Source organism: Nycticebus coucang, chromosome 2, assembly GCF_027406575.1.
Source record: "Nycticebus coucang isolate mNycCou1 chromosome 2, mNycCou1.pri, whole genome shotgun sequence".
Taxonomy (NCBI): Eukaryota; Metazoa; Chordata; class Mammalia; order Primates; family Lorisidae; genus Nycticebus; species Nycticebus coucang.
This window is the reverse complement of record NC_069781.1, coordinates 100,682,923-100,709,905: the sequence shown is the minus strand read 5'-3', so window position 1 is coordinate 100,709,905 and position 26,983 is coordinate 100,682,923. Positions and strand designations below refer to the sequence as shown.

Genomic DNA, 26,983 nt, shown 5'->3' with positions numbered 1-26,983 from the left:
CACTAGGTAAATGCTGAGTATATTCTGTGAGATGACTGAAACTCTTGCACATAAATAGCACATCTGAATGTGTCTCTGGAGGAAGAAAGATGTACCAGCTCTTGATCCTGGAAAAAAAAATGATGTTTTGTTCACCAGGTCTCCTTAGCACCTTGAACAATGGCCATACATAACAAGTGCTCAACAGATACTTTTTGAATGAATGAGTGGAATTAGAAAGTAATAAAATGGGTTTGGTGCCCATGCTCAGTGGTTAGGGTTCCATCCAAATACACTGGGGCTGGCAGGTTGGAGCCCAGGCGGGGCCTACTAAACAACCATGACAACTGCAACAAAAAAATGGCTGGGCCTTGTGGTGGGCACCTGTAGTCCCAATTATTTGGGAGGCTGAGTTATAACACCAGAGCACTCTACCGAGGTGACATATAAGACTCTTATCTCAAAAAAAAAAGTAATAAAGTGATCAAAAGGATCCCTAAGATTGTAAACTCCATTAGACCCACTGGTTTTCATAACATGTTTTCATAATCTCTAAGGCCTCCCCAGCCCCCCAAAAAACCACTCCAGATTAGCATACATGTTGATAAAAGTGTGCTTGCTGTGTATATTTATGTCAAAGCAATTGCAATAGCCCTTTCCTCCAGCCAGTTCACCAGGAAACTGTCAGGTGCTGCGGTCAAGGCCACAGGCTGGGACTCTAGAACTCTAGGATTCAAATCCCAGCTCTGCTAGGTGCTAAGCTGCCTGGGCAAGTCATTTACCATCTCTGACTCTGGTTCTTCACTTGTAATATGGAAACTTAGTGTATCTGCTTCAAAGTATGTATGGGGGAAGTTAATTAGTTCATAATAGACAAAGGGGTCAGAATACTGCCTGGTGCTTGAAAAGTGCACAAAAATCATTACTATGACATTCCTGCCCCTAACTCCCTTAACACAACATGCTGAGAAGCAAGGTAGGATCCTGGCAAGAACTCAGGACCAGAAAGACCTGGGTTCAAATTTGGCCTTTCCTTCTTTCTGGTTATGTGACCTCCATCAAGTAACACAAATGATTGGCTGTTTGTGGCTAGGTTTGTAAGGATGATGGATAATGCATGGACAAAACCTGGCTCCTAGCAGTACCCCACCCCCACCACCAAATGGCAGCCATCATTGTTCTTAACAGAGCCCACAGGCATCCACTAAGCTGGTTCATTGGGAAGTGGGGGTGAGCTTAGGGAGGGGGAACACACCTCTAAACTAGCTTTGTAGGCAACTTCTGGGAAGGTAGCCAATATGGAACTGTTATTACAGGTAACTGGTAAAAATTTAAAAGGTGGTCCCAAGTTTACATGTGGTAAAATCTCACTGGACATATTATTTCATTTGAGATGTGTATGACATTTCACTTAAACTTTATTCAAATTAGTCAGCCTTGTGGCCTAAGTAACGTGGGATGAGCACAATGTCAAGGTTTAATCCCCTGTGACTCTTCCTTATAAATTCCTAGAGACACAAAAGAGCTCTTTCTGGACTTTGGGGAACAAAACCAATTTGAGAAGTTGTACATAGTATCTTTTCTTTCATTTTTATGTAAACCTCACTGAAAGTTTTAAAAATCTCTAAGTCATTTTAATTTATATGATGACGACCTCCATAAAAACATTAGTTAATTTTGGCTGGTATTGTGAGATTCTGAGAACTTTGCTTTCTAAGTTTGCATAAAGTTTCTAAAATGGAATGAGCCAGTTCAAGGCCATGATCTGTGATACTGTACACACAGATTTACTATGACTGGGGAAAGCCACATCTAGCAGCATTTGTGAAGCACAACACATGACACAAGGAGCCAGAGCATGTACCCTTAGAACCCTCGATGACTTCCTGGATCTGGTAACTGACTGAAGACCCTATCTTCCTGAGGCCAACACTGTAGATAGCACACAAAAAAGCCAACCTCAGGCCAGGTGCAATAGCTCACACCTGTAATCCTAAGCACTCTGGGAGGCCAAAGCGGGTGGATTGCTTGAGTTCAGGAGTTTGAGACCAGCCTGAGCAAGAGCAAAACCCCATATCTACTAAAATAGAAAAATTAGCCAGGCGACTATAGTCCCAGCTCAAGGTTACCTTGAGCTATGATGCCATAGCACTCTACCCAGGGTAACAGAGTGAGACTGTCTCCAAAAAAAGAGAGAGTTTTAGAACACCCAACTAAATAAAAAAGGAGGTATATTATTATCAAATTCTTATCACTAAAGCCAAAGATAATGCTGGCTTATTATTGATTCTGTGGTAATCAACCATTCACCCACCTGGAACGTCCAACAGTTAGTTCAGAAATACTATGAAGAGGCACCACCCAGAACAACTTTCAAAGGTCACAAACCACAACCTTTGCTTGCATTCACGTGGACTGAAAATGGACAAATAGGATGGTGCCGTGCTTCTTCTATAGATAGGAAGTATAATCCACTTTTTGATCATATGGAGAAGATAATTCGAGAAATATAAAATATACCACGTGTGGTGGCTCACCCCTGTAATCCTAGCACTTTAGGAGGCCCAAGTGGGTGGATCACCTGAGCTCAGGAGTTTGAAGACAGCCTGAGCAAGAGAGAGACTCCCAACTTTACAAAAAATAGAAAAAACTAGCTGGGTGTTGTGGTGAGTACCTGTAGTCACAGCTACTTGGAAGGCTGAGGCAAGAAAATTGCTTGAGCCCAAGAGTTTGAGGTTGCTGTGAGGTATGACACCAGCCAGGGCTCTACTCAGGGTAACTGAGACTTTGTCTCAAATAATAATAATAATAATAAAGAAAAGAAAGAAAGAAGGAAGGAAAGAAATGTAAAATAAATTTGAGAAAGTCTCCAAAAGTTTAATGCCATAAAATCTTCAAATTCGAAGATAAGCTTAAACAAAATTATTTTCTCCCATCAAACAACTGAGAGGATTCCACACGCAAAATTAATTTTTCTGGACACAAGAGAACATGATAGGAGAGTGTTTCTTGTAAACACTTTGATTCTGCAATATTGTTCTAATATGTAATGTTCTGGCCTGGAATATATCCTCCACTGACACACACATGCTCTACTGTTTAGGAATAAAGAGCAAAATAGAGAGGTAATAGTTTACCAAAAAAAAAAAATCTTCAGGAAAACAATGATGAGATTGATACCCAATTAGTGAGGACTCAGTCTATTCTCATACAACTCTCTGAAGTCAGAAAAAACAGCATTTCCCACCTTCCAAGTGGGGAAACTGAGGCTCAAAGACATTACATCAACTGCCCAAGTCCTCACAGGAATTAAATGACAGAGTTAAGAATTTAATCCCAGCTCCACATCTCTCTAAAGTGTGTCTTTAGCCCTGCCCATTTCTGTCTGCAATATCCAGTCCAGATTTTCTTCCCCACTTTTCCTCTGCCTTAAGGAGAATAAGCCAAAATCTAGTGGCCAAATCTTTAGTTGGAGCTTCATGTCTGCACATCAGACTGGCACATGCCATTGCCAGCTGGACAATATCTCCAACTACATAGCCCTCTAACATCTCAAGTTCAAAGTTTCCAAAATGTTGGAATTACTTTCTCAGCCTTCTCCAGCCTTTAAAAACTAGTTCCTCTATGAGAATTCTGGTTTTGTTTTTGTGGTTGTTTGTTTTTGTTCGTTTTGAGACATGGTCTCACTGTTGCTGAGCTAGTAGCATTGTCATAGCTCACCGCAACCTCAAATTCCTGGGCTCAATCGATCCTCCTGCCTCAGCCTGCTGAGTAGTTATAACTACAGGCACTTGCCACCATGCATTTTTTGGAGAGATAGGTGTTGCTTAGGCTAGTCTCAGACTCTATTGCTTTGGTTTTTGAAGGCACAGCCCTGCTCTCAAGTGCTAGGAAGGCACTCTAAGGACCTCCCTGGCTGCTCTTCTCCTCTAGTCCACATCCAGACTTCTCTCAAATTTTCCCCCTCCTCTCTTCCAGTGCTGTAGCTCTGCTAGCTGCTTACTTCACTCTTCCCCTTTTCCACTAAGTTTCCCCAAATCCTGTCTTTTCCTCTTCTCATTCTAGACTTCCAGATTCTTCCCAGATTTGTCTCTAATCATGTGACTCCCTGCTCAAAAATCTTTCAAAAACCTTACTCTCCCCTTTTGCCCGCCCCCCTAAACCATAAAGTATTCACCCTTCCATTCATACTTACCTAGGGTACCTACAATTTCATATCCACAATCCCCCCACCAAATGAACTCTATGCTTTAGTCAAACTCAGGATACATCCTCAAATGACCACCTAGCCTGGTCTGCTTCCTGTCATCAGGCTTTACACCTGACCACTCTTCAGTACCCACTGCAAATGCACATCTTGGTGCTCCACAATCTTTTGTGTCTGAAGTGTATTTTTGGCACCTCTATGAAAACATCTTTTAGAACTTTTACTGCCTTTTATAACTAATTCTACATTTGTCTTATTTTTTCCTACAGAGTAACCGCTGTACTGTTCTCATCTCTCAGCCTCTTTTAGAACTTTGTGCATGGCGGGTATTCAATAACATTTTGTTGCACTGAATAAAATCAGTGAATTCTTCAGACAGTGACTTGAAAATATACACAAAGGAAAGTCAACTCCATAGTAACTCCACAAAACAAAAAATCTTAAACCACAGGAGGACTATTTTCTCCCAAAGAAAGGAAAACAAATAAGTGGGACAATGCTTGAATTTGAAATTTGAACCATGAATTCATCAGCTCCCTTTAGCAGTGGTTCTCATTGTTAAAAGGGGGTTGTGATCCACAGGTTGAGAACCTCTGTATAGGCTGCTCATCGCGCTCTTCAAGAACAGAAGGCTGGCCACCCTTGCCTGGACCTGCATGCCCTTTCTCCTGGGAGTGGGTGGAAGGGAGCCAGAAGTGCATAGAGAAGGCTTCAAGGGCATGTTTGCCTAAAGGCAACGGTTCCTTGGGATGCACTTCTTAACTTACATCAAAAGTGTAATTAATGAATGAGATTTAAAGTTTGGTGAATTTGGATTGATTTCAAAAAAGAATAAAGGAAGAGATGTGTGGTATGGGAAAAAAAAAGCCCTGAGCTGGGGTTCCAGAGACCTGGGCCACTGGCCAAGTCACCTCATCTTCCCCAGCCTCCAGGTCCTTCAGCTATATGAGGGGACTGGACAAGATAACTACTGAGTTTCCTTTAGTTTAAAACTCAATGGCTCTATGAACATCTTATTAGAAGCAATGAATCTTTAGCAATTTTAGGACAAGAGAGATAGGTTTTCCCCAGATCCTATCTTTTCTTCTTCTCACTCTAGAGAGAGAAAAAGCCCCAGACCCTATGCTTAACTCCTGATGACTCCATAATGAGATGCCAGGGTGAGCACTATAAACTGGTTCTGGTGAGGTTCCTGTAAATCATCCGGTCTCTCTGGGGACATAGCCTCCTAGGGCAAGTCTTCAGCACTAGCATAACATGCTCTTTGCTGGCATGCGGGCTTTTCATCCAGGATATCAAAGCCTGTAATGAATATAATTTGGGAGCCTGGTTTGAGATCTTGTCTTATGGCTGCCGGCTTGACTACATGTCATACTGAGAACAGCCAAACTCTGATTTTCCCATAAGAGTAATTACATGTCCAGTATCTGGTCCACCCAGTCAGCTACCCACATAAACAGGCATCAACACCTGTTCCAAGGGTACAACATTGTTTGTAGTAACCAAAGACCAATGAGAACCTAAATGTCTCCAAACTGGGAAGGAGTTCAATAGCTCATGATAAGTCTATGCAGTGAAATATTACACAATAGTTAAAAAGGAGGTAGATGTATAATAATCCTGACAGTTAGAGATGTTTATTGTATAATATTAAGTGATAAAGCAAACTACAGAAAAATGTTAAGTGTGAATCATTCTGTTTGATATTTACATATAAGAATAAATAAATGTGTTTGTGTATATATTTATATGAGTATAAAGAAGTATCTGGTAAAAAGAAAACTAAATTATTAACAGTGGCTACCTCATGGGATGGATATAGGTTTCACTTTTTCCTTTGATTCTTTTTTTTTTTTTGAGACAGAGTCATACTTTGTCACCCCGTAGAGTGTCATGGCATCACAGCTCACAGCAATCTCAAACTTTTGGGCTCAGGCAATTCTCTTGCCTCAGCCTCCCAAGTAGCTGTGGGAGCTACAGGCACTTGCCACAATGCCTGGCTATTTTTAGAGACAGAGTCTCACTCTTGCTCAGGCTGCTCTGGAACTCCTGAGCTCAAGCACTCCACCCTCCCCAACCTCCCAGAGTGCTAGGATTACAAGTGTGAGCCACCATGCCTGGTCACCTTTGGTTCTTTTGAATGGTTTAAAGTGTGTCAATAAGCACTACTTGCTAAGTAGTGCTAAGTACTAAGTAGTTTATAACAAGAATAATAATATTTTATTTTAAAACTCTGGTGTTCACAACTATCTAATCTAAAACTATACATATCATATGTACCCCAAACTAGCACACTCTGTCCAAAATCTCACTGAGATTCTGCTACCTAAGGTTACTTAAAAGGTGGGACATCTCAAAACAGACCTTCCATTTCTGAGTTTCTCTCAGGTTGTGAACGGTACTGACATATTTTAAAACAATATCAGAAATGACAGGCGCCTTTTAAGTAAAAAAGCTCCCTGGTCCACAAAGATGTGAGGCCACCTATACTTGCTATAAAATAAATTCAAAGTATGATTTTAACTGGGTATGTTTCCTAAAGTAAAGAATCCTTAGAGATATGATATTAATGCAGTAATCATCTTATTTAACATACCTATTCCTACCTCTCTCCCAGCAAGGCCTGATCCTGCTTGACATCTGAAAATAAATGTGCTCATATGCTCCTTTGTAAGAATTAACTCCATCAACCCAGAGCCAAACAGCTTACCAGAAAAGGAACCCAGGTTTGGGAGTGGGACAGGGGGTTAAATGCAGAAATGCACTCCATAGCAGGACTATATGTTTTCAGATCAACTGTGAGCATAATGTGTCATTTTTATAGTGCTCGTAAGTGTGGGGGACGTTAGGAAGGAATATGGACAATCTGGAAACCCTGGTAGCCTTAGTAAAAATAAGGACCAGTTAAATACTTATGCACACCAAAAACAAACCAAAGGGTACTGTGTGACTTACAAAAAGCCTCATAAGAAAGTGCTCCTTGATTCCCCACATCTCCTTACTCCTCACTACTCACAATGTGATCTCTGCAGACCAGCAGTAGCAGATTGGTACACCCACCAAAGGAGAACTTCTTAGAAATGCAGATTCTCAAGCCATACCCCAGACCTCCTGAAGGGCAAGACCCCCAAATAATTTCTATACATACTGAAGTTCAGGATGCACTTCCCAGCTCTTTTAAAAGCATTTTATTTTGAATTATATTCATGAATTGAGCAAGGGCTGCACACCCATTGTTGGAAATGGGTAGAGGTTTTGAAACTCTCAGGGAAAGTTCTCTCTTTGGGGGGGGCCAGCCCATTGGAGCATTTTGCACACAAGCACTGCTGCTCCTAACAGCTGGGAGAATGGAGACTTGCAGCCTGCCTAGGGGTCCACTTACTCTTACTAGGTCTTGTTTAGGGTCAAGGAGATACTGGATTAGACATGTGACTTGGGACTCCAATTCCAAAGGGAGTGAAGGAGGACAGAGAAGAACAAGGGAAAGGAAGACACCCAAGCTAGCACTTTCCTGTTTGAAACTAGGATGGGTATGGTAGACAGACGAGGTGCCTGCCCTTGGCTGGCCAGCTTCACCAGGAGGGGGCTGAGAGGGGAGTCAGTGCAGGCTGCTCAGGCCAGAGTTGAGGAATGAAGGATGCAGCAGGTGTGCACATGGAAGACAGACCATCAGCTGGACACTCCAGGGTCAAAGGCGGGGGGAATGAGGGCTCTGGTGCAGCTAGTAAAGCATCCAGAGAAAGAGGCTACCAGAAAGAGAGAGACTCTCAGATGCCAGACAGACGGCAGAAGCTGACAGCAGAAGGACCAGGCAGCCAAAGGCAGAGTTCCCAGGCAGGCAGACATACAGGAAGGAGCCCACCGGTACAGGGCCAACCGCCGGCAGCCTGACTCACAGGTGCGCGATGCCCGCCTTGCGCACCGCCGTGGAGATGGCTTTAACGGCCGTGCACAGCGAGTTGAGCAGCTGGGTCATCTCTCCGGTGCCGCCGGCCCTCCTGCCCTGCTCCATTACGAAGCGGGTCAGGGTGTTGACATCTGTGTCGAAGGTCGACTGTTCCGCCATGCTGGAGCCGAGCTGCTGAGAGTCCGGCGACAGGTGCGTCGGGCAGGTACGGGTGTCAAGTGCGTGCGGAGGGACCTGGAGGGAGGACCGACGGACGCACCCACGGCTGTCGAGTGGCCGCAGCGCTAGCAGCTGAACTGACCCCGAACCAGGTCCCCTGAGGGTGTCAGTCCCGGGTGAGCCTATAGGCGCGGGTCCCCGCCCCCAGCCTCTGGGAACACCTCTGTGCGCCGCCGCCCCGCCCGCCCGCGAGTTCACCGGTCGTCTGGGTCCAACCCCGGGCCTCCTGCCCCCGGGCCGGGCCCCGCCCCCGCTTCCACTTGTTCGCCCAGGCCTTACTACGCCTCCGTGCAGGCTGAGGACAACTCCTGCAACCCGGAGCCCGACTCCGGGCCACCTGCACGGTCTCTATTTTTTTTTTTTTATTAAATCATAGCTGTGTACATTAATGTGATCGTGGGGCACCATACACTGGTTTCATAGACCGTTTGACACATTTTCATCACACTGGTTAACATAGCCTTCATGGCATTTTCTTAGTTATTGTGCTAAGACATTTACATTCCACATTTACTAAGTTTCACATATACCCTTGTAAGATACACCGCAGGTGTAATCCCACCAATCCCCCTCCCTCTGCTCACCTTCCCCCTCCCTTCCCTCCCTCTCCCCCTTCCCCCTTTCTTAGGTTGTAACTGGATTATAGCTTTCATGTGAAAGCCATAAATTAGTTTCATAGTAGGGCTGAGTACATTGGAAACTTTTTCTTCCATTCTTGAGATACTTTACTAAGAAGAATATGTTCTAGCTCCATCCATGTAAACATGAAAGACGTAAAGTCTCCATCTTTCTTTAAGGCTGCATAATATTGCATGGTGTACATATACCACAATTTATTAATCCATTTGTGGATCGATGGGCACTTGGGCTTTTTCCATGACTTAGCAATTATGAATAGGGCTGCAATAAACATACCGGTACAAATATCTTTGTTATGATGTGATTTTTTTGTATTCTGGGTATTTGCCTAGTAGGGGAATTATAGGATTGAATGGCAGATCTATTTTTAGATCTCTAAGTGTTCTCCAAATATCTTTCCAAAAGGAATGTATTAATTTGCATTCCCACCAGCAGTGTAGAAGTGTTCCCTTTTCTCCACATCCATGCCAACATCTCTGGTCTTGGGATTTTGTGATATAGGCTAATCTTACTGGAGTTAGATGATATCTCAAAGTAGTTTTGATTTGCATTTCTCTGATGATTAAAGATGATGAGCATTTTTCATATGTCTGTAGGCCATGTGCCTGTCTTCTTCAGAGAAGTTTCTCTTCAAGTCCCTTGCCCAGCCTGCGATGGGATCACTTGTTCTTTTCTTGCTTATACGTTTGAGTTCTCTATGGATTTTGGTTATTAAACCTTTGTCAGAGACATAACCTGCAAATATCTTCTCCCATTCTGAGGGCTGTCTGCTTGCTTTACTTACTGTGTTCTTGGCTGTGCAGAAGCTTTTTAGTTTGATCAGGTCCCAGGAGTGTATTTTTGAAGCTGCTTCAATTGCCTGGGGGGTCCTCCTCATAAAATACTCACCCAGACGGATTCCTTCAAGGGTTTTCCCTGCACTGTCTTCTATAATTTTTATAGTTTCATGTCTTAAGTTTAAATCTTTAATCCAATGAGAGTCTATCTTAGTTAATGGTGAAAGACGTGGGTCCAGTTTCAGTCTTCTATAGGTTGCCAGCCAGTTCACCCAGCACCATTTGTTAAATAGGGAATCTTTTCCCCGCTGAATGTTTTTAATTGGCTTGTCAAAGATTAAATAATAGTAAGTAGCTGGATTCATCTCTTGGTTCTCTATTCTGTTCCAGACATCTACTTCTCTGTTTTTGTGCCAGTACCATGCTGTTTTGATCACTATCAATTTGTACTATAGTCTGAGGTCTGGCAGCGTGATTCCTCCTGCTTTGTTTTTATTTCTGAGTAATGTCTTGGCTATTTGAGGTTTTTTCTGATTCCATATAAAACGAAGTATTGTTTTTTCAAGATCTTTAAAGTATGACAGTGGAACTTTAAGAGGGATTGCATTAAAATTATATGTTGCTTTGGGTAGTATGGACATTTTAACAATGTTGATTCTTCCCAGCCATGAGCATGGTATGTTTTTCCATTTGTTAACATTTTCAGCTATTTCTTTTCTTAGAGTTTCATAGTTCTCTTTATAGAGATCTTTCATGTCCTTTGTTAGATTAAACTCCCAAATATTTCATCTTTTTGGCACTACTGTGAAAGGGATAGGTCCTTAACTGTTTTTTCAGCTTGGCTATTGTTGATATATATAAAGGTTACCGATTTATGAATGTTGATTTTGTAACCTGAGATGCTGCTGTATTCCTTGATTACTTCTAAGAGTTTTGTAGTAGAATCCCTGGTGTTTTCCAGATATACAATCATATCATCTGAGAAGAGCAAAAGTTTGATCTCTTCTGACCCTATATGGATACCCTTGATCGCCTTTTTTTACCTAATTGCAATGGCTAAAACTTCCGTTACAATGTTAAAGAGCAGTGGAGACAATGGGCAGGCTTGTCTGGTTCCTGATCTGAGTGGAAATGATTTCAGTTTAACTCCATTCCATATGATATTGGCTGTAGGTTTGCTGTAGATGGCCTCTAACAGTTTAAGAAATGTCTCTTCTATACCAATTTTCTTAAGTGTTCTGATCATGAAGGGATGCTGGATATTATCAAAAGCTTTTTCTGCATCAATTGAGAGAATCATATGGTCTTTGTTTTTTTAATTTGTTTATGTGCTGAATTATACTTATAGATTTACAGATATTGAACCAGCCTTGAGACCCTGGGATAAAACCAACTTGGTCATGATGTATAATTTGTTTGATGTGTTGCTAGATTCTGTTTGTTAGGATCTTGTTGAATATTTTTGCATCTATATTCATTAGTGATATTGGTCTATAATTTTCTTTTCTTGTTGGGTCTTTTCCTGGTTTGGGGATCAGGGTGATGTTTGCTTCATAGAACATGTTGGGTAATCTTCCTTCTTTTTCTACATTTTGGAACAGGTTGAGTAATATAGGTACTAATTCCTCTTTAAAGGTTTGGTAGAATTCTGACATGAAGCCATCTGGTCCTGGGCTTTGCTTTTTAGGGAGATTTTGTATGGTTTATGCTATTTCAGAACTTGATATGGGCCTATTCAACATTTCCACTTGATTCTGGCTGAGTCTTGGAAGGTAACGCGCTTCCAAGCATTGCTCAATTTCCTTCAGATTTTCATATTTCTGAGAATAAAGTTTCTTGTAATATTCATTAAGAATTTTCTGAATTTCTGAGGAGTCTGTTGCTATTTCGCCTTTGTTGTTTCTGATTGATGAGATTAGAGATTTTACTCTTTTTTTCCTGGTTAGGTTGGCCAAAGGTTTATCTATTTTATTGACCTTTTCAAAAAACCAGCTTTTTGATTTATTGATCTGTTGTATAATTCTTTTGTTTTCAATTTCATTTAATTCGGCTCTAATTTTGGTTATTTCTTTTCTTCTACTGAGTTTGGTTTGGAATGTTCTTCCTTTTCCAGTTGCTTGAGATGTACCATTAAGTTGTTAACTTCGTCTCTTTCCGTTCTCTTGAGGAAGGCTTGCAGTGCTATAAATTTCCCTCTTAGGACTGCCTTTGCAGTATCCCAGAGGTTCCCCATAATTCATGTCTTCATTGTCATTTTGTTCCAAAAATTTGGCAATTTCCTTCTTAATTCATCTCTGACCCGGATATCATTCAGCATAAGGTTGTTTAACTTCCATGTTTTTGTATGAGTATGCAGATTCCTGTTGTTACTGAGCTCAACTTTTATCCCATGGTGGTCTGAGAAGATGCAAGGAATAATTTCTATTCCTTTAAATTTACTGAGGTTAGTCTTGTGACCTAAGATGTGATTGATTTTTGAGTATGTTTCGTGGGCTGATGAGAATTATGTGTATTCAATTTTGTTGGGATAAAATGTTCTGTAGATGTCTGCTAAATCCAAATGTTGTGTGGTTAGGTTTAAATCTAAAATTTCTTTGCTCAGCTTCTTATTGGAGGATCTATCCAACACTGCCAAAGGAGTATTGAAATATCCGACTATTATGGAGCTGGAGTAAATCAAGTTGCTCATGTCTGTGAGAGTTTCTCTTATAAATTGAGGTGCATTCTGGTTGGGTGCATAGATATTTATAATTGAAATCTCATCATATTGAGTATTACTCTTAACAAATATGAAGTGATCATTTTTATGCTTCCTTACTTTTGCTGGTATAAAGCCTATTGTATCTGCAAATAAAATTGCAACACCTGCTTTTTTCTGATTACCATTTGCCTGAAATATGGATGACCATCCTTTCACCCTGAGTCTATATTTGTCTTTTAAGGTAAGTTGTGACTCTTGTATGCAAGAAATATCTGGCCTGAGTTTTTGTATCCAGTCAGCTAACCTATGCCTCATTAGAGGACAGTTTAAGCCGTTCACATTAATGGAGAATATTGATAAGTCTGGTAAAATTTTGGGTACTGATTTTTTTGAAAGTCCAGCGGACATTTTTAATCCTTTCGCCACTGTGGAAATTGGAGTTTGATCAAAAGTTTCTGAGTGAGTTTACTTTTGTGGTAGAGGATTGGGTTGGTCATTATGGAGGATAGGTCTGAGAATATCCTGAAGAGCTGGTTTGGTTATGGCAAATTTCTTCAACATATGAATGTCATTAAAGTATTTAATTTCTCCATCATAAATGAAACTCAGTTTAGCTGGATACAGGATCTGGGGTTGAGAGTTATTTTGCTTTAGGAGATTAAAAGTTGATGACCACCCTCTTCTGGCTTGAAAAGTTTCAGCAGAGAGATCTGCAGTCATTCTAATATTCTTCCCTTTGTAGGTAATGTATTTCTTACATCTGACTGCTTTCAGAATTTTCTCCTTCATATTAACTTTAGCGAAAATTATGATATGCCTGCTGGATGTCTTATTGGGATTGAGTTGTGCTGGGGTTCTGAAACTGTCTGGTATCTGAATTTCAGAATCTCTAGGCATGTCTGGAAAATTCTCTTTCATAATTTCATGGAGAAGGGCCTCTGTGCCTAGCAAGGCCACGTCATTGGTTTCAGGGAATCCAATGAGGTGGATATTAGCCTTCTTCGAATTATCCCAGAGTTCTCTGAGAGAATGATCCATTTTTGCTCTCCATTTCTCTTCCTCTTTGAGAGTTTGGGAGCGTTCAAAGGCTTTGTCTTCAATGTCAGAAATCCTTTGTTCTGCTTGCTCCTCTCTGTTACTGAGGGATTCTACTGTATTTTTCAGATCTTTGAGGGCTGCAAATTTTTGCTTCAGTGTGTCTAAATCTTTGGTTGTTTTATCTTTAAATTCGTTAAATTCTTGAGACAACTTTTGAATTTCTCCTCAAATTCCTAATTCCAACTTTTGAATTGCTGCTCGAATTTCTAATTCCAAATTTTCCTCCACTTTATTAATCTTGTTTGCAATCCTAATTCTGAATTCGATTTCTGACATCTCGGCCAGTTGTTTATGAATGGGATCTTCAGTTTCATCTGCCATATCTTTCTTTGGTGGGGGGGGGAGTGCTCTATTCTGGTTATTCATGTTACCAGAGTTATTCCGCTGATTCTGCCCCATGATTGTTTTATACCCTTGATTTTCCCCCTGGAGCTTTGTCGAGGACTTGTGTAGTGCTATGGCCTGAAAAACTGGGGACCTGTTTGATGTGGTGGGGCTAAGTGGTTCTGTCTTGTTTTCAGCTGGTTTCTGTTCCACCCTAGTGAAACAGTTATTCTGGGTTGAAGTCTCAGCTGTGGAGAAATACCAGCAATTAAGTCACCCTGCCCCCCCCACAGGCAACAATTGGAAAAGGAAAATCAAACCTTCCTACAACCACACACCCAGGGCACCACCTGAATAGTCCTGAGGTGATTGGCTCAGTTCAAAAGGTCCAAATCAATTGTCTCAGTTAGCACCTGTCTCGGGTGGGAGAGTTTAAGAGGTCTCTGGGAACTGGATCACAGGGGTCTGGTGACAACTCTGATATGGCTTGATCCAGTGCTGTGTGGGGTTAGGAGGATCCACCCAACAAATAGATCAGCCTGGGAAGGTTGATGCCTCCTTCCCCACCTTGCACCTCTGCCACACCCAGTCACTGATATCCCTGCAGTTGGCTGACCCAGTTGCCTGTAGTGAACAGATACTTCAGGGGATTGCACCTGCCTGAATCACAAGGAAATCTATTTCTGTTCAGCCAGGCCACTGCACTCTGCCTCTACCTAGCAGGAGGAGGTGAGGCCTGACAACCTCGGGTGCTTGATGAAGGCTGGGGGGTGTTCACTCAGTTCTAGCCCTGCCCCTGATTGATTTTACTGACAGAACAGAACAGAACAACTTTGCGGGATTTTGTTTCTGTTCCTGCTAAATTCCCCTGCAGAAGAGAAGCTGTTTTGAGTTTCCAGAGCCTGTGCCTCAGGCCCTGTCTTTGCTCCTACAAGTTTGTATTTGGTTACCTGTCAGTTCTATCCTGCTGCCTTCCTTTGTCTATAGGCTGATGATCCCCTGAGGGCCAGGTGCATCTTAGGCTCAGTAAAGTGGTCCTCTGAGTCAGCCCTGCCCTGGGAACTTCCGGGGTCTGCAAGTGCATTTCTAGTCCCTGCATTCCACCCAGGTCGGCAAATCCTTTACTCATGGTGCCTGCATTTCTGTCCCAGATCTGTTTGTGGTGGTTGCCAGCCTCTTCTGGTTGCCCATGGAGACAGTGGGTGTGGCTGCAGAATATCCAGGAGTGAGGTGTATTGTTGCTAAAAGACAGCTGCTTCTCTGTGCCTCAGGGAACTGCTGTTCTGGTGTGGTTCCCTCTCAGCCAACCATCCTCTCCTCGCTCCCATGCCCAAGAGTCAGCACTGACCAGCTGTAGTTTAGGCACTTTCCACGCCCCTCGAGAAATCACCCAAGAATTTGGACTCCTGGGGGACAGGCCTCCAGACCTCGGAGTGAGAGTGGAGGGGAGTACTGGGAGCTCAGAATTGCAGGTAGAGAATATATACAATTTTATACAGCTTTATGACTGGCCGTATTGTTGCTAAAAGACAGCTGGTGCTCTGTGCCTCAGGGAACAGCTGCTCTGGTGTGGTTCCCTCTCAGCCAACCATCCTCTCTTCACTCCCGTGCCCGAGAGTCAGCACTGACCAGCTGAAGTTTAGGCCCTGTCCACACCCCTCGAGAAATCACCCAATATCTGGACTCCTGGGGGACAGGCCTCCAGACCTCAGAGTGAGAGTGGATGGGAGTGCTGGGAGCTCAGAGTTGCAGGTAGAGAATATATATAGTTTTATACAGTTTTATGCCTGGCAGGAGAACGCCGTGGCACCCTAGTAGGGGAGGTAGGTCCAGTTTTTAGAGGGTCTCTCCCATGGAGTGGAGTGGGAGGACCTTTGAACTCTGCCCATTTGTTTGTGGGGCACTCCGAACTGTTCTCTTGGGGGAGGGGACTCCCGTCCACTTGGTGATGAATTTTGTACCTTTTGTTTGTATCCTTATGGTTGCAGCTCCCCTCAGTGGGGTTGATGTGCATTCTTCAACCTTCTCTCTTGGTGCAGCTCAAATCCACCAGGTTACTTGCTAAATTTCTGCCCTTCAACTCTCCTTCTGGATAGGAGCCTCTGTGGAAAGCTGGCTTCAGTCAGCCATCTTGTCTCCGCCCCCCCACCTGCACTGTCTCTTTTGATTGCCACAATGACCCTGCCAGGGAGGAAGTCATGATTGCTTTCCCTCCCTGCCGCCGGTAAAATAGAAGTTAAGAAAGGTTAAGAAGCTTGTTCATTGAGGCTCTGTCTCAAAAAAAAAAAAAAAGAAGAAGCTTGTTCAACGCTACACAGCTACTCAGCAAAACCTGCACTGGGGCCCACATGGGTCTGTCTGAGCACGGCAGCGGCTCCCTGAGCCATCACCTGCCTCCTGCTCTCTGCCCTCTGTCCGCCTTGCTGGTCTATCACCTGGCTCTTCTGACCACCCCTCCCTAGAAGTGGATTGCCCTGTCTCTCACTTGCCTCCCGGTCTGCACCTGATGGGAAATTCTGCGCCTGGGAATAGTAAACCAGGTGGAAGCAGCAGAGGTGGGGGGAAGTGGCTGGGTTCTGGACATATTTTGAAGGTAAAGCTGATGAGATTTGTTGACAGATGAAGTATGTGAGCAAGAAGAGTTCAAATGAATATTTAATTCAGCCCTCTTCTCAAGATTCCTATAATTCAAGCTCTATTGAGAACTTTAGCTTCTAATATGTGTGGTTTGCGAGAAAACAGTTGCAGATACATAGAGTCTCCTAGGCTGACACGAATGCTGAATCCTGCAGATGAGACAGGCAAGAAGAGATCTGAAAACTGACTGCCAGGTTCACCCTGGGGCCCTAGGCCTTGATTCCTGTGCCCAGGGTTGTCAGATGGTGATGCTCAGTAATACTGCCAGGAAAAACAGCTGCTGTCTCCTCAAAGCCCCAAAGTGGGTGCTGCTGCCAGGACAAAAAGAGTTGACCCTCCATGGGTCCACTTGACTCTTTGTTCCTTAAGACACTTCTCAGGAAAAGCACTGCAGTGTGTTAAAAGAAAAAAAAGCCTGAGAAGAGAAATATATCCTCAAATATAGTCTGAAATGTGGTGGCTAATATTGTTGGCATACAACTAGTCACAGCAGTTCCATTCAAAAGTTTGCCCCTTTATCTGTCAGAGTTTCACAAACATCATCTAGTCCAATACCACCCTCCTGAAGTTTGAGTCCCTTGGACACCAACCCTGATAGGAGGTGCAGAACTCGAGATTTGAGTTGAGCAGGCCTTTTTGCTTTCTAGTTCCAGCCCTGTTTCCTAATCTCTCTAAATCCAACTTGTTCATCCATAGAGTGGAATGATTGACCTGGCAGTGGTGCCATCGGCTGGAAGGAGATGGCATTGACAGAGTGCTTAACTCAGAGCCCGGCAGGGAGGGCACACTAAATACACGGGAGAGACCACTGTCTAGCCCAGTTGTGTGTCCTTGTCACCCACAGTGATGGGAAGCTCATCACCTAAGGGCAAACCATTCCCCCAGGGAATAGGCCACATAGCATGGTGGTCTAGCGCACAGACTCTGGGGCTGGATGATTGGCTCTAAATCCTAGGTTTGCCGCTCACTAGCTGTGCAAGCCTGTGTAAGTGGTTCAACCTCACTGAGCAACCATACATTTACCTATAGATTGGGGCTAATGATTGTAGCCACCTCATAAGGATCCTGGGAAGATGACACAGGTCACTCAGGTAGTATTTAAAAACAGCACCGAGCATGTAGTAAGTGCATGCTATGTGAGGGTCTGCTTTATTACACAGATAGTGACAACTGTCTTTATCAGAATAGAAGGAAGAAATCCTGCCATCAAAAGGGGCTGAGGAACATGGAAGTAGCAGCAGCCTGGGCCCGTATTTGCCTGATGTGCCATTATGTGCCCTCCATCGGGTTGGCAGACTGTGACTTGCTCCTTTCAGGGCCACACTGAATAGCCCTTTACTGGCATGTAAGCCAGAGACAGAGGAAGATGCAGAATGGGAGGAAGGCAGCCACCTCCCTAAGGTTCCTGGCAGGTGGGATTTCTCCCTCCTGCCTCCACCTCCACCCCAGCAGAGCTGCTTCTTGCCCCTGTGATGATTTCTGCTCCTCTCTCATCACAAAACACACTCCAGTTTCACACAAGATTGCAGATTCAATAAATGTGAGTCATATTACCAAGTGTGAAGCAGCTCTGAATCCTGTGAAGAAACAGTGATCACCTGTTTCCCCACCTGGCTCCCATAGAGGAGATGGGCTCTGGTTAGTATGGGAGGCAGGGAGCTGAGAAGGAACAGTCTAGAGGGTCCCTCACCGTCCCCACCACCCTCTGAACCTGGGTTGCTGCTGCTTATTTCCCCCCCTGGGAGGGCAGTCAGGGCCACAGGGGAAAAAATACCAAGTGGTGGGTTTTTCTTTGAGTCTCGAGCCATGGTGGCCTCAGGAGAGCCATGCAGATCATGGAGCTAGGACCTATAATCTCTGCAGAAACAGACACTAAATAGCTGACATCTATTTGGCACTTGCTAAGTGCCCAGCACTTGCCAAGGGCTTCAGAGGCAACTTTCAATCAACCCAGGCCCCCCTGAGGTGGCTTCTAATCAAACCCATTTCTTGACAGATGAAGGAACTGTCCAAGGCCTACAGCCAGCCAAGAGGTAGCAGAGCCAGGACTCAAACCCTGATCTGTCTGATTCCAAACCCCGAACTTACACTGCTTTCTTGTTTCCTGACAAGTGGCCGTCTGTCTCTGCCACATACAGAGGTGAGGGGTGAGCCCTCCTAGGCCAATTTTGAAAATCTGCCCTCTAAACTGTCCACCCATTAGGTCCAGAGCTACTTCTTAGGCCCATCCTCAGCCATTTTTTCAGTCAAAAAATAGCTTTTTGAGCACCTGCTATATGCCAAAACTGTACTACATGGTGGGGCTATGGTGGTGGACAGGACAGACACATCTCTGTCTATTTGAGGCTTATATTTTTTGTAGGGAAGATAAGAAACAAAACTGAATAATCAATAAAGCAGCAAAACAATTTCAGAGAGCAAAGAGCACTATAAAAAAACATGAAACAATACTCCTTTTCTTGGTGGGGGCTGGGTGTGTGGTTGCTCTCTCCTTAGAGAAAGAGACAGAGGGAAAGAAAAAGCCCTGGCTCCCTTAATGTCACATCTTCAGGGCCAGGGCTTCCCTTCCTCTGACTCTATCCTCAAACACTGGGACAGTGGGAATGCTGTGGGGTGTGGTGCATAAAACAGGGTATTGAGTTAAAAATTAATCAGAGAAAGAAGGGCCTTTCTTAAGAAATGACCTTTAATCAGAGAGTGAAAACAATAACAAAAAGGGGTGAACAAAGAGCTTATAGAAGAAAATAAGGAAGAATAAGCAAAGGGTTTTGCAGGTACAAGGACCCTGAGGCCAATTAGGCCAGTGCACTCAAGGATCGGCAGGAACAAGGCTAGTATCGCTGGAGGGTGTGTGAAAGAAGAGTCACAGAAAGTACTGTTGGAAAAGGGGGGAAGGGCCAGACTATGAAAGACCTCAGAGGTCACAGAAAGACACTTAGGTTCTATTCACAGTGCAACAAGAAGACAGTAGAGGGTGTTAAGCTGAAGAGTGATGTAATTATCTAAATGGTGAGAGGATGGACTACAGGGGGTGGAGAGCAGTAGCCAGGAAACCCAGCAGAAGGCGTTGGATCCAACCCCATCTCCTCTGTGGGAGCCGGGCGATCACTGTTTCTTCACAGGATTCAGAGCTGCTTCACACTGGGTAATATAACTCACATTTATTGAATCTGCAATCTTGTGTGAAACTGGAGTTTCACTGTTTTGTGATGAGAGAGGAGCAGAAATCATCATGGGGGCAAGAAGCAGCTCTGCTGGGGTGGAGGCGGAGGCAGGAGGGAGAAATCCCACCTGCCAGGAACCCCAGGGAGGTGGCTGCCTTCCTCCCATTCTGCATCTTCCTCTGTCTCTGGCTTCCAGGCCGGTGAAGGGCTATTCTGTGTGGCCCTGATCAACCCCTACCTGATCGAACATGTGAAGACTGCTGCCATATCCCCATAAATCTCTACTTCCCCAGTTACATCTTTTTAGTTCCTCCAACTCTTCCTTCTATGGCAAGGCTTTGAAGGTCTTCCCCACCTGCTCTGAAGCCCTTGGCTTCTCAAATCTCCATCCAACACTGTACTCTATTTCTACAATTCCTCCTCTTTGCCCATCTACTCCATCTCAACTCCCAATGGTCCATTCTCCTAAGAAATTAGCTCTATTTTCTTACTCCCACCGCCAATATTAGGAATGGGCTAATCATTACAGCAGGAGGGTGGAGCAGAGGGAAGTGTTGAGCCATGGTACAGATGTAATAAAAAGCTCTGAAACTCAATGACCCTTCAAAGTTGTCCTGAGTGGGGACAAAGTGGCTGGGACGTTATTAGCTATAGGCTGCCCTGGAGAGGGGCATGACATGGAGAGGTGACTCTCTTCAGCAAAGGCAAATCCAAAGAGGGCTGACAGCTGAGCTCTACTGGCCAGCAGCAATCCCAGGAGCTGGGGAACAAATGTCATCAGTGAGGACTTGCTTGGTGCGTCTGTCATCATTCAGGGTGACTAGGAACTGGAGAGAGAAGTAGGTCTTTCTCCACATCTCTTGGCTTTCCTTTCTTCTGTGTGTCATAACTCTCAGATGCTCTGTCCCCCTGAAGTACCACATATGGCCACAGGCATTTCTAGAACTCTACGGGCCCAGCCCCCTGGTTCCAACAAGAATCCAGTGTTGAACATCTAACTGGCCCCAGATACGTGACCATTTCCTGAGGATACTTGTTATACGGATGGCACAAATCTCCTCTAATTTATACAAAATGTAAATAATTACAAACATGAATATTTCAGCTGTTACACAGATGCAGAGAAATCATGGAAATAAGGGCATATTCAGAGCCCGGCAGTTGCTGCTGCACCTGCTCAGGCTCTTGGGTTTTAGATAGGCCTCGAGGGTTGGTAGCCAGGGCGGAACATTCTGGAGTCACAGAAGCATAAAATAGCATGAGAAAGCACAAGTGAGTTTGAGGGATCGTGAGTAAACTAGTTGACAAAGTGGAGAGTTTTGATTAAAAAAAAGTATTCGGGAAGCCCAGAGTAGCTTGGTGCAGACTAGGAGGGCTGGCACGTGAGAGGAGGCTGAATGCTGTCCTCTGGGCTGCTGCTACTCCGGGGGGCTCTGGACTGCAAACTGTTACCTTTCCACAATAAATACAGAATGCGAAGTAAGAAGTTAAAGGAATTTGACACAATAAATACATGACTATCGAAACTAATAATAAAAAAGTGGGAGTTCTGTCCTCTGTCTTCTTTACTTCATTTTTCTTCATTTACAAAAGCAAGGACCTGTGATGAATTAGGAATGTTTTTCAAAAGCTGGCCTTTCAGGTTTTGCGCCTGTAGCACAGTGGTTACGGTGCCAGCCACATACACCGAAGGTGGCGGGTTCGAACCTGACCCGGGCCAGCTAAACAACTGCAACAAAAAACTAGCTGGGCACTGTGGCGGGGGCCCATAGCCCAGCAACTTGGGAGACTGAGACAAGAGAATCGTTTGAGCCCAAGAGTTTGAGGTTGCTGTGAGCCGTGACGCCACGGCACTATACTGAGGGTGACATAGTGAGACTCTGTCTCAAAAAAAAAAACTGACCCTTCACCAAGATAGCTCAAGAAGTCACTGAGTATGGCCAAGAGCCATTCAAGTTCTACAACAAATGTTGTGTTACATGGGTCTGCTTGTCCCAAAGGGAACAGTCAGGGAACATGGCAGTGGACGGACACGGGAGACTGTCCAAGTGGGCACTGCTCTGGCCTGGCAGGAGCCAGGGTGGGGGCTTCTTTTCCCACCAGAGTCTTGACTGTGGAAGGGCTTGGGCTTCCATGTGAAAGGGAGATTAGAATGAACCAGGCATGTAGATACTACAGACGTGCATATGGACTAAATCTTGGACTCTGAGACAGTATGTGGGTAAGACAACTCGTTACTCTTTTGATCACCCAGGCACATAATCTCAGAGCATTCTTGACCCTGCTGTCTTCCTGGACCCCCATGTCCAAATAGGCCACGTTCTTCCTGCTCTGGAGCCAACTCTCCTGTCTCCTTTCTCCTTGCCAGTCCCCGGTCCCTCCCTTCTATCTCTGTCCTAATGCTTTATTTCTCCTGAAAGCCAGGGAGCTCATCCCAGAGTAACTCTGATCTTATCACTCCTTCACTCCAAAACTGCTCGTGGCTCCCCATTGTCTGGGGGGAAAATATGAACACGTGAGCAGAGCATTTAAGAACACGAGAGCACATCACCCAGCCCCACATTTCAATCCAATCTCCCACTTCTCCAAACTCTAGTTGTCCTGCTCAAGATTCCAGAATTACCTCCCCTGCACTGCTGTTTGCCTGTCCTCCACAGCTCTCTCTGAGACTATGAATTTGTATCTGTTGAGCCAGGCAAAGTCATCAAGGCCATTGCCCTGAACCTAAGTGCTCGCACACTTTGACTATTTCATGACAGGGCTGCGTGCTGGCCTGTGGCTGACCTCTTCTGAGAGGATTCGTTCTGAGGTTCCGTCTTTGCAAACACTAGGGAAGGTCAGAAAAAACAGTGAGCCTTCCTCATGCTGGGTCTCCTAGGTATGTCCTCACTGCTCTTCAATTGACTTAATTCCTATGACCACCTGCAGAGGAAGTTTTTACCCCTATCCACAGGAAACAAAACCTTAGACAGGTTTGCTCTGGTGCCTAGCATCATACAGTCCTGGGTGGCAAGAGCCAGCATTTGAACCTAGGACTCTCTAATTCTAAAATCCATTTTCAAGTACTAAACACATGGCTTCTTTATCATCAGATGAAACTGAGAAAGAGAACACCCAGATCCCTGGACTGGCTCTGCTAGAAACCAGCTCATCGCTTTAGGAATGTCACTTAATCTCTTTGGGCTGAGCTTTCTCATCTGTAAAATAAGGATGTGAATGTTTTTGTAAAATTTGTTCCTTCTTTTACATTCTTTGCCTCTGATTAACAATAATAGCTTATATTTGTTAAGTGCTTATTATATGCCTAGCCTCATGCTAAGTGCACTTTTAAGTGAATTCTCACCTTTGGTCCCACCACGCCCTTATGATTAAGTGCAGTTAGCGCTCCCCCCTGACAGTGAGGAACCTGTGGTTTGGAAATGTTCAGTGGCTTTCCCCAGGTCACACACCTAAGAAGCAGAGCAAAGACATTCTAATTCAGACGAGCCGACTCTGGAGTCTTTGCTTTTAGCCTGCCTGGCATCCAGGGTCTCTGAGTCCAGGCCTGGCTGTTCTCTCCACCCTTTTCTGTACTCACTTGTTCTGGGTAATTCCTGCCCACCAAGCATGTCTCCCACAGACTCCTGGGCAGGAGCTACCTTGTACCTCCAGGGCATAGTGCATCACTTTGTGAAAAGAAAACATTTTCCCTTACAGCAGCACTTGCTGAGGAAATATTCAAACTGAATGCTGCTGCACTTTATCTCAACGGGCTCTCACCGGCTGAAGTGAAACAGGACGCTGGACCCATACTGGATCTCACGAAAGATTTCTGTGAGCAGTGAACAATGAGACCTTTTAAAAAACTAACCTTATAGATATTTAAGGCCTTATTCCATCCTATCCAGGTTGCCCATTGTCGGTTCATAATTAGCATGACCACGATGAAACCATTTTTTCCAAATTCTTCAAGAAAAATAAACCACAAAAACACAGAAAACATGTTTTCTCCTCCCCAGAAAATATGTCAGTGAATTTCTGCACTGGTATAATCCCTTACGTGGCAAGTAAATAAACTCAGCATTATTATTATTGTTATAATATTTATTTACATAATTTACTCTGAGGATGTTTGTTTTATTCTTTGGTAACACGTACTAATGACTGTGGAGTGTCACAAATACAAATGACTGTTCCAGGTTTGGTGCCCGTAGCACAGTGGTTACAGCGCTGGACGCATACACCAAGGTTGGTGGGTTCAAACTCAGTCCGGGCCTGCTAAAACAACCATGGCAACTGCAACAAAAAAATAGCCAGGCATGTGGTGGGTGCCTGCAGTCCCAGCTACTTGGGGGGCTGAGGCAAGAGAATCGCTTGAACCCAAGAGTTTGAGGTTGCTGCGAGCTGTGATGCGACAGCACTCTACTGAGGGCAACATAGTAAGACTCTGTCTCAAAAAAAAAAAAACCCCGACTGTTCCATCCGATAAGGGATGGTGTGCCTGTGGCTGCCCCAGGACAGAGGAGAAAGGTAGAATGACTGCTCCCAGGGTATCTGGGAAGAGCTCACAGAGGTAGCAAGAGGACACACTCAGGTTTAGTGCTATCCTTAGCCTTTTCCTAATCCATCAGCCCTCTCTGTCCCACCCTTCCCTTTCCAGCATAGACTCATGTGGCATCATTTCAATGGAGTTTTTGCCTTCTCATCACTCTCACTGGATAACCCCCGACCATCCGCTCTCTCTTTCTCTCTCTCTCTCTGCCTGCACTGAAGCCACAGGGTGCGACTGGAGAACATACCACCAATCTGACGTGTGGAGGGCACCATAAATCCGTGAAGCCACACTTTTCCCTGCACACTGATGGACATTTCTGCAGACAGCTCACCACTCTTTTCAAACCACCACCCCTCCCACCTCCTGCTTCCCTGATGAAATGAAAGTCTCAGGTAGGAGCTCTTCAACTTTTCCCACCTGGCTAGAAATCTAAGTGCATCTGCCCCCAACCAGTCTCCTCAATTCTCCTAAGCCAGCCCCTGCCTCTGGGCTTTAGGGGGGCCTTCTCAGCAAACCCTGTCCCGTGTTCACCTGGCTCCTTCTGGGATATTCACCTACATCCTCTCAACTGGATCTATCTGGCTCCTTCTGGGATATTCACCTACGTCCTCTCAACTGGATCTATCTCATAGACAAGACAGTTCACTGTGTTTAAATCCCCCACAACTTAAAAGAAAAATCCTCCTTACTCCCCTCCAGCTACCATTTTACAATCAAATCTTTTGAGGAAAATGGAAAGAAAAAAATGCCAGTGAGTATAAAAACTCCCTCTGTCTCCTCTCTCCACTCCAGGTTAGCTTGGTCCCCCATGTACCCCATGAAAGAACTCTTGCCAGGGTCACCGATGACTTCTGGGTTGCTAAATCCAACCAACATTTTCAGTTCTCCTCTTGACTTCTCAGGAAAATTTGATGCTGTTGACTGCTCCCTTCTCTTGCAACACTCACTCAGTTTTGTGTCTCTCACCTTCCTGCTTTGCCTTCTCCTCTCTGGAGTTCTCCATGAACCCTCTCACTGGGCAGTCTCCCAGGAACAGTCACAGCTTTAATCACCATCTGTTTTCTAATGGCTGTGCAACTCCCATCTCTAGCTCAGCACTCCCCTTGGAACTCCAGACCCTTCCTGGTTTCTCCATCTAGGAGTCTCAAAAGGCACCTCAAACACAAGACTGAATTGTGGTCTTCCCCTGCCCCATGCACACCAAACCAAATCTTTGGTCAGTATTTCTTTTCTTGGATGACTAAGTTACCAACCAGACAGAAAACTTGGATTCTTCATTGATACCCTATCTCACCCTCTTATATCCAACCCATCCCCAACTTTCTTTTTTCATTTTGTTTTCTTAATGTCTTTGGACAGGTCCTATTGCAGTCTAAGACAGCATCTTCCACCCAGAATATGGCAAAGGCTTCTTCCTGGTCTTCTGCTATTTAGCCTAGACTCTCCAGCTCATTCTTTGTGGTAGCTAAAGTGATATTTTGAAATCATCATGAATACTGACCCCATGTCTAAAATACCCCAATGGCTTTGTTTGTATGGGTTTTTTTTTGTTTTGTTTTGTTGAAGTGGGGTGGTGGGTTTGTTTGTTTTGTTGATGCAGATGTTTAGATCACACCTCTGGCTTACCTACTGCTAAGTTGAGAACTCCCTGAGGAGACTAGAGGCTGGAGGTCTTTGATGGTTGGATGGGGGATGAGAGTTGACTCTATTAAAGGTATCTTCTTTTGCTCTCCAGAAAGCGGCAAGGAGCTCCTGGAATCTGAATCAAGAATCCTGTCCTCCTTGCCCAGACCCTGTGCTCTTGTCTGGGTTCAAGCTGGATCCTTTTATTCCAGACCTGCTAAAGCCAGATTTAGTGGTTCTGTAGTTTCAGGAGCAGACAATGGCCAGCAAGAAGCACAGTACCTCTGGCTTTATGCAAGCCCATGAGGGCATGTTTATGCCTGCTGACTTCCAAGAAACAGATTCCAGATCCGCAGCAGCCCACCTGCAGAGGAGGATCAGTTTCCTTAATCCTGAGGGGCAATCTGAACTTGAATTCAACATATTCAGTTCCTGTCTCTGGCAGTTTAAAAAAAGTGTCTCCGGGTCTCTGGAAAGTTCTCCTCCTGAAGCTACAGCATTTCTGCAGCTGTGACTCCCCTAATTTTATGCCCTTGCTACCTCCTACTCCCCAAAAAATGTCCATGAAACTTTGTTAGGGGCTGAAAGTTGGACAGAGTTCCACTCTGCTCACCAACTACCCCAGCTTTTCCAGAGCCTGTGAACAGAACAAGATGCAGGCCAGGTAAAATTAGTTTGACTTTCATCTCAATCTTTCTGGCAATAGTGGGGTTTTGAGCTTCTGGTTATAGGTCCGTTAAATCCTTCACATAACTTTTCTGGAATTCCAGAACCCCATCCCCACTGGAAGGGTCCTGCAGGGTTCTTCATAGGCATTAGATCGGGCCCTCTCTAAAACAAATCCTTCTCTAGAATCACTGCAGAGACACTGAAGAGGAGTTGTGAGTGCTTGCTCTAGACTCCCCACAAGTGGGTCTTCTGAGGATCTAGAGGAGAAGTGACACCTCTTCTAGAAAAGACTGGGATGATAGCCACCAGAGGAAGTGTTCCTTGTTCCTGGGAGCTGCCATATAAAGTACTCTAGATATGGGTTAGGAAAAGCAGGTGGGCACTGTAGCTTCCAGAACTGCCAAGAGCTTCTCCAAACATTGCCAGCCATCAGGCAAAGATGTGCATTCTGCTGTGTCTAGAATGTCCAGGCAGTTCCAGAAAGCATCCCCTTCTCTACTAGTCTT

General features: G+C 44.5%; 1 protein-coding gene and 1 non-coding gene across 7 annotated transcripts in view; one reads left to right on the top strand and one right to left on the bottom strand.

The window, feature by feature from the left end:
* The window catches only part of FBP1 (fructose-bisphosphatase 1), a 91,659-nt gene extending 83,220 nt beyond the window's left edge, over window positions 1-8,439 (bottom strand). The window contains exon 1 of one of the 6 annotated variants that reach the window (XM_053577306.1): window positions 8,083-8,439. In XM_053577306.1, the coding sequence (XP_053433281.1) occupies window positions 8,083-8,252 (170 nt within the window). In that variant the 5' untranslated portion in view covers window positions 8,253-8,439. The remainder of the gene's footprint in view (window positions 1-8,082) is intronic. The other 5 variants (XM_053577315.1, XM_053577323.1, XM_053577333.1 and 2 more) reach the window with 5 other exon arrangements.
* A 10,497-nt stretch (window positions 8,440-18,936) lies between these two features.
* On the top strand, window positions 18,937-19,087 carry LOC128580280 (small nucleolar RNA SNORA57). The gene has a single exon (XR_008378583.1). It is a non-coding gene; the product is annotated as a small nucleolar RNA SNORA57 (small nucleolar RNA).
* The last annotated feature ends 7,896 nt before the right edge of the window (window positions 19,088-26,983 follow it).